This window comes from Rhinopithecus roxellana, chromosome 3 (assembly GCF_007565055.1).
Source record: "Rhinopithecus roxellana isolate Shanxi Qingling chromosome 3, ASM756505v1, whole genome shotgun sequence".
Taxonomy (NCBI): domain Eukaryota; kingdom Metazoa; phylum Chordata; class Mammalia; order Primates; family Cercopithecidae; genus Rhinopithecus; species Rhinopithecus roxellana.
The window spans coordinates 95,876,340-95,890,933 of NC_044551.1; the positions used below are offsets into that span (position 1 = coordinate 95,876,340).

General features: G+C 38.2%; 1 protein-coding gene across 1 annotated transcript in view; it reads right to left on the reverse strand.

Moving 5' to 3' along the window:
* DNAH5 (dynein axonemal heavy chain 5) overlaps positions 1–14,594 on the reverse strand; it is a 253,279-nt gene that overhangs the window by 202,445 nt on the left and 36,240 nt on the right. The window contains exons 13-16 of the mRNA XM_030927396.1: positions 7,789–7,874; positions 6,991–7,312; positions 5,642–5,848; positions 882–1,053 (exon numbers count right to left, since the gene is read on the reverse strand). Coding sequence (XP_030783256.1) covers positions 882–1,053; positions 5,642–5,848; positions 6,991–7,312; positions 7,789–7,874 — 787 coding nt within the window. The remainder of the gene's footprint in view (positions 1–881; positions 1,054–5,641; positions 5,849–6,990; positions 7,313–7,788; positions 7,875–14,594) is intronic.

Genomic DNA, 14,594 nt, shown 5'->3' on the forward strand with positions numbered 1-14,594 from the left:
GTGGTCACAGGAGGCAGAGTAAGGAGAGTAGGCTTCTGGGGGCAAGACTTACTCTGAGCTATAAGATCGGGGAGGATTGGGCCATGAAGAGGAGAGGGTGTAAGACACTGGCTAGGAAAGGAGAATAGCAATGTCTAAGTCTTTCTGAGAAAAAAAAAATTTTACCATGTTCCAAACTGTGCTACACTGTCTGCCACAGAAGATCTGTAAGGTGTTAATGTGTCCTCCTGGAAGACAGCCAAGGAATTCTGGGAAATACCACACACAAAAGGCCACTTTTGGAGACCTAATGGATATGCCTAATGGGCATGTTAAAGGCTCTGAAAAGTCATCCAGCAAAGAAACCTGTCCAACTGCTCCTCCTGGATTTTTCAGACATATTTGAGCCCTTCTTTGCAACATACCTGTACACATTCCAGAAAATCGCGTTTTGTGGAATATGCTACCTTACCTATATTTTAGACTATTATATCTCTTTTTAATGAAAATTGTGTTATTTTAAATATTTCCCATTTATCCTGTTGTTCAGCACTGTACCCTATCCAAATCTCTACATCTTTCAAATCAAGCTCTCAAAATATACTAACCTATTTATATAAAAAGCTGAATAACTCTAAAGATACTTTAAATCCTAATGTCCAAAAATACAAATAAATGAAAATATGTGGTTAATCTCTGGGGATAAAATTAAATAGTGAATATTTATAGTTTCCAGGAAATTACTGAATTCACATGCTTTGGAACAATTCCTTATGAAACAGCTTAAGAATAACACTCCCCATTTCATTATTTGTATCTCCATATTTATAAGAAATTATACAACAGATGTTAGGAACTCAGCCTTTAGAATTCAGAGATAGTAATTATTAAAGCAGACTCACTGATCTTTGCAAAAGTGTTTTCTAAATATGTCTCTATATTCAGTGATGTCCAGGTCAGTGCAGCCAAGCCGGGTTGGAGAGCTTCATCCACTTTGGCCAAGTGAGGGACAATCAGTTGCTCAATGGCAGAAGGGATCTTTGACTTCACTCTCTGATATTCGGCTAGCATCATCTGCAATGAAATTGGGGTTAAGTAATCAATGAATATCTCACTTCTAATGTCTGTTAATATCTCATGTTTTATACAAAATGACTATTTTTATTTAGGGTCAAACTGTAGGGCTCTAATAGCCTGGCAGGTAGAGTAGCCAAAACAATAAAAAGAAAAGAAGACAAGGACTCTCTCCATAATTACAAATTCCTAACCCAAAAAAATACAACTGGAGATGAACAAGAATTTAAAACTAAGAGTGCCTTACCTCCTACACAGCCTAAAAAGGAAGAATATCTAAGACCAATAATTTTTCTAAACCATGCAGAGACACGGGAATGGCACCTTCCCCTGCTCATCACCAGCCTTGTTTGTTCCTCTTTGCACACGGGTACAACATGCAGTTGCTCCTCTGGGAACCTCTTGCAGACCACACTCATCACCCAAAACATCTGGGTCACCAGAGGTCCACCTCAGCCCTTTGCTAGGATTATAGGCCAAATCTTGTTGCCAAGACCCAAAGCACACGGGGAACCAGTGTTGATTTCAACTAGTGTCACGGCTTTGAATTTCATCCAGATGCCAGAAACAAACACATTTACATCTCCAGCCCAGATCTCACTCCTGAAAGTCTAGATTCACAAGTGGCAGCAGCCTCCCAAAGTTTCCACATCAATATGTAACAGATATTTCAAACTTAATAAGTCCCAAACTGAAAGTTTGTTCTTTTCCCAAAACCTCTTCCCAGCGCATCCTCCAACTCAGCTGATGGTGATTTTATCCTTCCAGTCCACAGGTCAAAAGCCAGAGTCATCCTTGATTCCTCTTTCACTCTTATGCACACAGGTAACTCATTAGGATACCTTGTTTGCTGTCTAAACTATATCTAGACTTATTGGGAGGGTGAGTGGAAGCAGGGAGACAATGGTAGATCATCCCAATAATTTAGGTAGGAGCCAATGATGGCAGTAACTGCAAATGTGGAAAGCAAGTCAGATTCTGCTTCCACTCACCCTCCCAATAAGTCTAGGTACAGTTTAGCAGCAAAAATTATCCTTTCAAAATGAGAATTCAGATCATGTTACTCCTCTACTCACACGGTTACACAGCCTCCCATTTAATTCAGGGCCACAAACTTTTATACAAAGGACTTGGATAGGTGCTTGGTCTAGAAAGATCTACCCGATTTTGTCCCATTACTTCTCTGATCTCATCTCCAAACACTCTTTCCCTCTCTTACCTGCACTTGCCTGACTGTCTTCCTTTCTGATCCTGAGCCTCAGGGCCTTTGCACCTCCTTCAAATAATTACTCAAATTATACTTTCTCAGTTATACCTGTCCTGACTACCTGTTTAAGATTATAAACCACCACCAAACCCACTCACACATTTTATCCCCCTTTTTTGTCCACAATAACTATCACTTTATTACAATAAACTATATTAATTTGCCTACTTACAGTGTTCGTTTTCTGTCTTACCCAGCTAGACTATAAGTTCTACAAGGACAAGAATTTTGTCTGCTTTGTCCAGTGAGCCTGAACCAGTGCCTGGCACATAGGAGATAATAAATCAATATCTATCAAACTAATTAGTTGTTATCGGAAGGACTTTTCATCTGAAATGGAGATTCTCATCTTTATTGAAATGTACATAATGTTGAACTGTCAGTATTATTTACAGAATGTCAAACTGTGTCAATATTTTGTTCATATGTGACCATGTCAATATTAATAAACATTAATTGTAAGAAACTAACATTAATGTGCCTCATAAATACAGTTGGTATTAAGACCATCTATGTGCATGTTGGTATTACCTTGATAATAGATTAATGTTTACCAAACTGTTCTGCCTGGAGTACTAGACCAAAGAGATTCTGTAAGAAAAATGGCCCTTTGATAGATAAATTTTTAAAATGCTGCATACAATATCTCCCCTCTTGAGTGATCACAGCTAATATTAATGATTCTTAGAAACCTGCTTAAGGAAGTAAGAAGCCTTGCAAGGCTTTGAAAATTTTGTTAAACTCAGTATTTCCCAAGTGGACCTCATAATCCTTTCCTCATATAATGTTTTTCCACAATTTCTATAAGATTCTTTCAATCTCCATAAAAGCCGCTTTAGAAAAGTCTAAATTTTCTGGTTCTATTAGCAGCTACTTACACATTTCCTGAAACTTGTATCCACTGCTTGTCTTTTTTCAATGTCCACCAGTTATTCTATCTGGAAGCAGTTCTCAGCATCTGCTTCTAGCAGGCATTCTACTTCCCACCTTTAATCCCAGAAGGTATTACTCAACTGCTTTGACAAAAGAGAAACCCAGGCTCAGAAGGTGAAGTCATTTACCTAAAGATAATGATTTGAATCCAGACTAAATTGGCTTCAGAACCTATATTTGTAACTATTAGCCTGTACTTGGTCTTTTCTTTCTAGTTAAACTGTCTTCCAAGGAATAGATGAAGAAACAGATTCTCAGTTACTTTGGCATATCCGCAGAAACCTGAAAGCTCTAGCAAACATTCAGCACAATAACTGCAACACTTCAGATGGTCCCCTAAACCTGCCAATAGATCTGCTTGGACCAGCTACTCATGTTGAGCAGGAACTTTTAACTCTCAACCTCCAAGATGTTAACCAGATGATAATTTACTCCCTTGAATTGTCATTTAAAACATTCTTTGATCCTCCTCCCTTCATGGGGTGGGGACCATATCCCCTTTCTTTGAATCTGGGTAGGTTTACAGTCCAACAGAGTACAACAGAGATGATGCTATGAGACACCTGAGGCTATTATAAAGACCATGTGGCTTCTTTATTGTTCACTGTAGTACTTGTTCTTGAAACCCTGAGCTGCCATATAAGAAATTCTACTAGCCAGAGGCCTCCATACTGGAAGGCCACGTATAGATGTGCCTGTTCACAGGAAAGAAACAGACACTAGAAGAGCCCTTCTGGGTTCTGGTCTTACTTCTGCCACTTTCTAGCTATCAGACCTTTGCTAAATCTTTTAACTTCTCTCAGCCACAGTTTTTTCATCCATGAAATAAAATAATAGTATTCTGTCCTACTTACCTAACATGGTGGTAGAAAAGATCAAATGAGATAATGAGCACGAAGATGGTTTTAAATATAAAATACAATGCAAGTGCATGGACTTAGTATTGTCATGTGATGTTAACCACTATGAAATTTTAACAACGGTTTCCATGTTGTCAGATTCCATGGCTGCATCTCTGATCTCACCTTTTTCATCCCCTGGGTAGCAGCATTTGTCACTGGTGACCAGTCCTTCTCTCTGTAGCCTTTTCATACCCTTGGCTTCCTTTGTTTGTTTTTTGTTTGTTTGTTTTTTGAGACAGATCTCGCTCTGTCATCCAGGCTGGAGTGCAGTGACGCAATCTCAGCTCACTGCAACCTCCGCCTCCTGATTCAAGAGATTCTCCTGCCTCAGCCTCCCAAGTAGCTGAAATTACAGGCACATGCCTCCATGCTTGGCTAATTTTTGTATTTTTAATAGAGACGGAGTTTCACCATGTTGGCCAGGCTGGTCTCGAACATCTGACCTCAGGTGATCTGCCGGTCTCAGCCTCTCAAAATGCTGGGATTACAGGCATGAGCCACTGCGCCCTGCCATCCTTGGTTTCCTTGACACTTGGTTTATTCTCAGCTCAAAGGTCAATCCTCTGTTTTATGTGCATATCTGTCTTCTTCTTTCAGATCTGTTAATATTGGAACAACCCAATGCTTGGTCCAGTGGCCCTCCATTCTTCTCTGTCTGTATTCTCTCCCCTAAGAGATCTCATCTAGGACAATGACACTAAATAAAAATGATATTCTGATAACTCTCAGAAGTATGCCTCCAACTTTGGCTTCTCCACTGAACTCTAGACTTACATATCCAACTGCATGGACAACATTGCCACTTGGCTGTCTAGAAACTATCTTGTACTCAATTGGGAACTAGTGATTCCCTCCTGCTGCCCCAAATACACTAGTTCTGGTTCTTGCCATCTCCATAAATTGAACTTACAGTCGGGGCCCCTGCATGGTATTGTGCAAGTTATAAAGAACACAACCTACACAGCACTCTATGGCACTCCTACTTTAATTCATTGAATTGCTCACACCAAAAGCAGAGGAATTATCCCCAAGTTCTTTCCTAACCCGACTGTTGACATAACTCTAAATTCTCCAAACAACTCTGCTGTCATCCTAGTTCAAGCTCTCATCTTCATCCAGGGCCAGTGTAACACTTCACAAACTGGCTTCCCACTGATACCTTTGTTCCCCTTAACATCCATTTTCCACCCAGCAGTAAGAATAACTTTTATTATAAAAACAGATTGTGCCTTTTTCAGTGGCTCAAAATCCTCCAATGGTTTCCTGGTACACTCAAAATAAAACCCAAGCTTCTCAACTTGGCCTGCAAGACCTGAAACGGCCTGGCCCCAGCCAACTCTGCAGCCGCACCCCATGGCACTGTCCCCTCAGTCACTCCATTCATCCTGGCCACTTTCTGCTCCTTGAATATGACACATTGCCATATTTTTTTATAATACATTCCAGAGCTAGCCAAGAAAGGGGGAAAAAAATAAAAGTAGTATACCTTCATGTTACTGAAGTTCCTTTTGTATCTATCTCGTTTCTGGAAGAGGGAAGCTGCCAATGGAGAGACTTCCAGACCCATCTGGGCCATGCACTCTGTTTCTCTAAATAAGATTAATATCTGAGGGTCAAAGTTTACAAACAATTCCCCTGTGCCTGGGGCCTTCACCAACAATGAAGCCTCAAGACCTACATGAATTTCTTCAATCTGTGGGAAGAAACCAACATCACTACTATTAGAAAGTTCAGTTCATACAGAGTATCTGGCTCAGCCATATCTGGGAATAAGGATCATTAAGTTTTTTTTGAGACGGAATCTGGCTCTGTCGCCCAGGCTGGAGTGCAGTGGCGCGATCTCGGCTCACTGCAAGCTCCGCCTCCCGGGTTCACGCCATTCTCCTGCCTCAGCCTCCCGAGTAGCTGGGACTACAGGCGCCCGCCATCTCGCCCAGCTAATTTTTTGTATTTTTTAGTAGAGAGGGGGTTGCACCGGGTTAGCCAGGATGGTCTCGATCTCCTGACCTCGTGATCCGCCCGTCTCGGCCTCCCAAAGTGCTGGGATTACAGGCTTGAGCCACCGCGCCCGGCCAAGGATCATTAAGTGTTGTTCCATGGATTTGAGTTTCCTAAATTAAGGGCGGTAAGATCACTCACTCTTCTCCTAAATCCAGTCTCATAAAATAGCCTTCAAGTTCTTGGTGGTGATGTTGGGCAGTCAATTCAATAAAACCTTTCAATGACTCTCACACTGATAAATAAGTGGACACTGCAACAGTAGCGACGTCTCAAAAGCCATTTAGCTACTTGATACCTTCATGCCTACTCTATTATTCTTCCTAATAAAAGTTTCCTAAAATCTCCTAAACTCAGTTTTTACTTATCTAGAAAAACAATGAACACAGCTATGGAGCCATCGTATCCTGACAACCTACAAAGAAATACAGGTATTGGTAGGATATGCTATGATTAACCAGTTGTACAACCAAAGAAAATGTGAGACTTTGTTTAACAGATGTACTGGTGTTTACTGACACATTTAGGATCTGAATGAATTTTAAAAAGGAAGATATCCTAATAGATTGGGCATAGCAACCAATAGACAAGATCTTCTCACTTTGCAGTTTGTCAATTAAATAAAAATGGGGTTCTGTTACCTGGCTTGTGATTTTTTTTCAAACCTAATAATTATTTTTCTTTGTGGACATATTACACTCTGAATGCTTAGATTCAACCCATCTGCCTTACAAAATACCTACAAATCCAGCTTTCTACAGAAACAACACTGTCAAATGCTAGAGAAGGAGTTCCCATGGTTCCAACAACGGGAAGAGTATAAATTTAGGGACTCACTTGCCGAAGCCACGCCCTGTGGAAGAGGACCTCAAACTCCAGGAGGACCTTGGCCATCCTGTTGTAACTGCGAATTACAGGTTTGGCTTCTGCTGTGCTTAGCACAGTTGGATGCTGCTGGAAAAGCTGCATGGGCTGCTGAATCCTGTGAAAGAGCTGGCGGGCCCACAAAATCTTTCCAGCGATGGGAGGCTGGTTTCGAGCCAGAGGAGGGTCGTATTTCTGCTTTGTATACAGCTTTGAAATCATATCAATGTCAGCCCCATAGTTCTCAAGGATAAGTCGATATTTGTCATCAATACCAAGATTAGGTATATTCAACCTGATTTTTTTTTAAAAAAAGTTAAAAGCTTGAATGGAATAAAATAAGTAAAATACACAATAAAAATATCTAGTAATCTCATTTATTAATATTTATTTTTTTAAATGCTAATGGAAAAGAATGAGATATTTATGTGGAATATTAAAAGAACAAAAATAAAACTCATCCATAAAATGTTGGCAAAACTACTAACTTGGGAAGACTTTTTTCAAATTATCTATATATTAGGAAATATTCTTATAGGCAGTCACAAGGTACTTCAAAGCTAAGAGTATTCTCTATTTGCAGAAATAAAATAAATCCTGAATCCTTAAAAGGATTAATCCTCTGAAAAACTTAAAAACTATGACCTTGTAATCCAAATTGTCAAGAGAGTTTTTCCTTTCCATCAGAATATGAAATAATAATAGGAATAACAACAATAAAAGCTAAACTATCCCAATTTTAGAAAATAGACAATTTCTTGAAACTTTTACCTTTCAAATTTCTTCAACATTCTTAGAGCTTGATTTGTGTTTTGAATCTTCTCAAATGTAACATCCATGAACTTCTGCAACTCGTTCTAAAATAGAATAAAATCTGGTGATGAACAATAGAATTGGGAATTTACTGTTTAGCAACAAGATAAAAGAGCTTTCCATTCTCTGCAAACACATATAATATGGAACAAAATGTAACCAAAAAATTGAATGAGCTTAAAAGAAAAATAAATGCCCAGAAGCCAGAAACAAAGAGACTTGAAAGCCAGGGCAGCCATGGGAGTTGGCACCACGTCAGGTTCCATGGGTATTGGGCCAGACACAGAGCCTGAGGGGTGGCATTGGGGCCTTATCAGAATATGGGGAGAAGGGCTGTGGGGTCCTAACACTCTCAACAGATCCTGCAGAAAGCCGGGATCCTTGAAGTGCTGCCCAGTACATGCAAAGGGAATTGACTCACAAGTTGGGAAAGCTGCAAAGAGGCTTGACATCTGCCCAAACCCTTGGATAGTTGGGAAAAAAATCACCCTACAATGGGGTTCCCATACTTTCTCATCACAACCACTCACTTCTACCACTGGAATGCCAAAGCACCCATAGACAGTGCACAAACAAATGGGCAGGGCACTGTTTGGCTCTTGGACATAGTTTGCTGACCCCTGCCCTAGAGGAACTGAAATCCCACATGTGTGCCACACCTAGATAAGGGGTCCAGGTTTAAAATACACATGAAATGAAAGGGATATAACCCAAGACATTAACATAAAAGCTAGTCTGGGAAGGTAAAACCACTAGGACCACAGCAGAATTCAGGAAAAGCCACTCTACAGAAACACTTTCAAAGCCCGGGGCCAAAAGATTCCTACAGGGAGAAATCAATAAATACATAACTTCTAAAGAAGCTCACAAAGTTTTTGAAAACCCCATAAGAAAATGCTCTTTGAGAGAAAAGGAGCAGAATGCACAAACAGAATTAGTAACCAAGAACTACAAATGACAGAGCAGTCTAAAGGAGACTATGAAATAAGTATATTTAAAGTGATTAAAAAGTAAAGAAGAAACAGAAACCATAAAAAGAACAGAACAGAATAAAATAAGAGCACTCAGATTTTTAAAAACAAAATTTAGACATATAAAGGGGAACATAATTATAATTCAAAATACAATAGATGCAAATTGTAAACACCTGAAAAGAAAACTGATGAACTACAAGACTGTTTTCAAATAAAATACCCAAAGTATAGCCGAGAAATAAAGAAATGGAAAAATACAAAAAAAGACTTTAACAAACATGGAAGTTAGAAAAAGAAGGTGTAACATATGTCTATTGGAAATCTTGGAAGACGAACCTAAAGTATTTAAAAAGATAAAGGCTGAGTATCTTCCACAATTAAAAAAAGACTTAGTTCTCAAATGGAGGAAGCACATTAAATTCTGAACAAGAGAAATATGTTTTAATCACACCTAAAACTCACATAAAGATGCCAAAGGTAAAGAGAAAAACAATATTAAAAGAAAATAATATTAATACTAAAAGAGAAAAATATTAAAATCACAAAAGGGAGAAATCAAATTATCTATAAAGCAATAACTATTTGATAACAAATACCTTGTTGAGAACAACAGCTGACAAAATCAATGAAAAAAGATCTTCTAAGGGCTGAAAGAAAATAACACCCAAACTAAAATCACATATAAAATGAGAATAAAGTTCAAGATTGAGGGAAACCTTATAGGCATTTGGGTGTAAAGACTGGAAGAGTTTACCACTAACAGACTCTTGTTAAAACTAAAGGATATACTTCTTTAAGAACAATAATGAACCCAAAAAGAGGGAGAGATACAATTAGATTACTAATGAAATATAAGAATAAGCAAAGCAATCTGTAAACATGTTGCTAAATTTAATTAGCTATTAGTAACAACAAGTTTGAAAAGTTGAGCAGCAAAGGTAAAACTAAAATTCAAGACAACCATAGCATGATTGAGAGGTAGGCTGATAAAACAATTAAACTTTTTAAAGTCAGGTATATATGCTAAAACCACTAAAAATATAAATACAACATTAAAAATATAAATAGAAATACAAATAGAAGAGGAATAAAGATAATAACAAAATGTAATCAACAAAATATAAAAAGAAAGAAGTCAAAGAAAAAAAGCTCACCTCATTGAAAATTCAAAATAGATTGTAGAAGTAATTCTAACCATACTAGAAACAACACTCAATGTAAATGGCTTAAACTTGCAATTAAAGGAAAGGGTCTCAGCTATTTTTTATATATACATATATAAATTATATAGAGAGATATGGATTATATATGAGTATGATATATAAAAATTATAGATATATGTATTATAGATACATGGATTTTATATATATGGGGATTATATATGTGCATGTGTTGAATTATATATAAGGATACTATATATAAATTATAGATATATGGATTTTATATATATATGGATTCTATGTATGTGGATTGCATGTGTGTGTGTGTGTGTGTATTATATCTATATAATCCAACCATTGCTCTTTTAAAGAGACATGTTTAAAATATAATAATTAAGAAATAGTAGGCCAGGTACAGTGGCTCATGCCTTTAATCCCAGAACACTGGGAGGCCAAGGTGGGCAGATCCCTTGACCCCAGAAGTTTGAAACCAGCCTGGGCAACATGGCAAAACCCTGACTCTAGAAAAAATACAAAAACTAGCTGGGCATGGTGGCGTGCACCTGTAGTCTCAACTACTCAGGAGGCTGAGGTGGGATGATCATTTGAGCCCAGCAGATCGGGGCTGCTGTGAGCCAAGATCACACCACTGTGCTCCAGCCTGGGTGACAGAGCAAGACCCTGTTTCAAAAAAAACAGAAAATGAAAGAAAAAAAGAAATAGTAGGAAGTAAAAAAGCAGAAAAAATGTTTATTTCAGGTAAATAATAACCAAAAAAAAGTTGAAGTAGCCATATAAATAATTCACAAAATTGATTGTAAGACAAAGAGCCTCACTGAAGATAAATATGGTCATAATTTAGTGTTAATGGGAACAATTTCTGTGGCAGATATGTCAATTTCGAGTCAGTGTTTAACCAATTGAATCAAAATATATGCACAGATTCTTAGAAACCCATGGATCAAGCACGCTATGGTTTGAATGTCCTCTCCAAAACTCCTGCTGAAATTTAATTGCCATCATGATGATATTAAGAGGCGGCACTGCTAAGAGGTTATTAGGCCCTGAGGTCTCTGCTCCCATTGGTGGATTAATGTTATCACAGGAGTGGGTTGTTATAAAAACGAGCTCAACCCTCGTTTATAAAGAAAATTTCTTTTCTTTATAAATCACCCAGTCTGCAGTTCTGTTATAGCAACACAAAAAGAACTCAGACAAAGAAGATCAAAAGATATTCAGTATACCACTACAAATATTAGAATAGCCAAAATCCAGTACACTGAAAACACCAAATGCTGGTGAGGATGTGGAGCAACAAGAACTCTACTCTAACTCATTGCCAGTGGGAATGCACAATGGTATGGCCATGTTGGAAGACAGTTTGGTGGTTTCTCACAAAACTAAAAAAGCTCATACTACATGATCCCGCAATCATACTTCTTGGTACTCACCCAAAGAAGTTAAAAACTTATATCCACACAAAAATCTACACACCAATGTTTATAGCAGCTTTATTCATAGTTGTCAAACCTTGGAAGCAACCAAGATGTCTTTCAGTGTGTGACTGGATAAACTGTGGTACATCACAACTGAATAATGGAATATTATTCCATGCTAAAAAGAAATGAGCTATCCAGCCATGAAAAGGCATGAAGAAAATACAAACACATATTACTAACTTAAAGAAGCCAATCTAAAAGGGCATATTCTGTATGCTTCTGACTAGATGGAAAAGGCAAAACTACACAGACAGTAAAAAGATAGTGGTTGCTGGGAGAGGGAAGGATGAATAGGTGGAGCACAGGGGACTTTTCCGGTAGGAAAACATTTTGCATGATATTATCACGGTGGATGCACATCCTTATATATTTGTCCAGACCCATAGAATGTATAACACCAAGAGTGAGCCCTAATGTAAACTGTGGACTTTAGATGATAATGATGTGTCAATTTAGGTTCATCAGTTGTAACAAATGAACCACCCTATTGGGGGATGTTCATAATGGGGGAGACTATGCATTCTGGGGGAGTGTAGGGGGAATATAGGAAATCTCTGTACTTCCTCTCAATTTTGCTGTGAATCTAAAACTTCTCTTTAAAAAGTCATTTTTTAAAAATATTTAATGAGGACCTAAAATATTTGAATAACCCAATTAAAAGTGTGATATAGTGACATCAGAAGACCCCAAATCCTGACAGAAAACACTACTCTTTTCAAGTACACATGGAACATCTGCAAATCTTAACTACAAACTAGGCCACGGAGGACATCTCAGTAAATACCAAAATACTGACATAAAGTATTCCATGTTCTCCCATCAAAATATAATAATCTAAGTCAAAATAAAATAAGAGCCAATAGAATATAATAAAAAGCTAAAAATGTTTTTAAATAATCCATGAGCAAAATAACAAATCATAATGAAAATGATGTGATACTTTAAACTCAACAACAACATATGTACTACATATTAAAATTTGTAAGACACAGCAATAGTGACACTTTGTGGAAAAGATATAGACTTTCATGCACCTATTTTAAAAAGAAAAAGAAAAGACATTGAAATTAATGAGCTACGCTGTCAGTTGAAGAAAGGTAAAAATAATAAATCCAAAGAAAGAAAAAATGTTTTAAAGCAAAATGTAACAAAATTAAAAACAAAGAAACAAGAGACAAGATTAACATCTCCAAAGCTGCTCTTTGGGAAAAATAATAATACAGACTAACCTTTGGCAAAATTAAGCAAGAGCAGTGGGGTGAATGCAATTTCACACCGAAAGCATCTGTCAAATCAGAATCTAGCAGAACGAGGCCAGGCATGGTGGCTCATGACAGTAATCCCAGCACTTTGGGAGGCCAAGGCAGGTGGACCACTTGAGGTCAGGAGTTTGAGACCTGTCTGGCCAACATGGTGAGACCCCATCTCTACCAAAAATACAAAAATTAGCCGGGTGTGGTGGAGCATGCCTGTATGGGTGGTATTTAGGGATTCTTCTGAGAACGTCACACATCTTACACTATTATGTTACTGTGACCCTCCCCCAAAAAAAAATTGCACCAAAAAACTAAGCACAATTTATTCTTCGTGTATCCTAAGCTTTAGTGCAGAGCTATAATTAAAATCTAAATTTAGTTAAATAAAACATAGAAAAATTATTTCCTTATTTTATATTTCATGCTTCAAGACAAAGTGAACAACTTTTTTTCAACTTACCAGTCAGAAGTTTTAATTAAGTCCTTGCAAACTTGAAGAGACATTAATTGATGTAGTATTAAAATGAGGAGACTAGTTTGATATGCAATAAGAATTAGTACCGAAAGGGGTTTGATTTCAGTAATGTTAGGTCAGAAGTAATACAGTAAGACAACCAGTTGGCAGTATCCAGACCACCGCAGGAGACACTACCTGTGGAGGAGATGGAGCTATTGGCGGGGTGGGGAATGGGTAAGCTGCAAACCTGCCTGATACAGCAAAGCTCCAAAACAGAAAGATCTGGAAGCCTATTACAATACTTCCTTGCCCTCAACAGTTTCAGCTACTTCTACTGGAAGTATACGTATTTTTTAAGTGACATTATTTCTTCTGCTAAGTCCACATCCTAGGATGAAAAAATGTTCTTGCATTAAAAAACAGCACAGTTTGCCTACCTAAATAAACATCTACATTTTTTCACTACATTAAAAAAAATCTCTATTTATAAATTATGAAAACTAGAGCATTTATAACCCTTCCACTGCCTCCCTCTCCTTCAGAAAACAGCAAATCTCTACTCAGCCCTAACAGGTTTTCCTGGTTTTCCTTGCCTTTCTACCCTATGGCTTCGCAAAGGCCTGGGCTGAACTCTCTGTCAACATGGAAGACCTAGACTTAATTTTCTTGTTCTGAGCCTTGGTCCCTCCTTACAGCTTGTGGGATCTGGGTTGTGGAATCTTCATATTCGTCTTCCCATTAGTTTTGGGGTCTCAGCTCCTACTCAGTTTTCTTTCAACTCAGCTTGCCACCTCAACACCCATCCTTTACTGAGTAGTGCCTTCTCCATCTGCTGGGATCAGCATGCTTCTAGACTTCCAATAGCCCACTTGGTTCCGACACGCTGCCCTCTTTGACCTGTTAGTACCAGCATGAACCCTAAATCTGGAGAGGATTCCAGGCTGTGATCCCTTTGACAGGGGAGCCCTGGACACCACCCTGATCCAAATCACTCATGAAGTCTTACACTTGAGATGCCACTGTTGCTGAGTCTCTCCAAGACTCCAGGATGCACCACCGCCTTTACTCCATCCAGAGTCGTGGGAAGGTATTTTTGCCCCAGTTTTATAAAGATGAGGGCTGAATTCATGAATGGGTGAGTATTTAAAGGAGAGATTGCAGAACAATTAGTTAAAAGAAAGAGAACAAAGGAATAAAGAAGCATAAGTCAAAAAAACTCATTGGCAAACCAAAGACAGAAGTGAACAATTTCTGAGGTGGAAGACACGACGGATAATAGTGTTGAATTTCTTTTAAGAAGGCTGAGTAGAATGGGAACTAATAGAGTAGTCCCCTCTTATCTTCAGGAATATGTTCCAAAACCCCCAGTGGGTGACTGAAACCAAACCCTATATATACTATGTTTTTGCCTGTACATA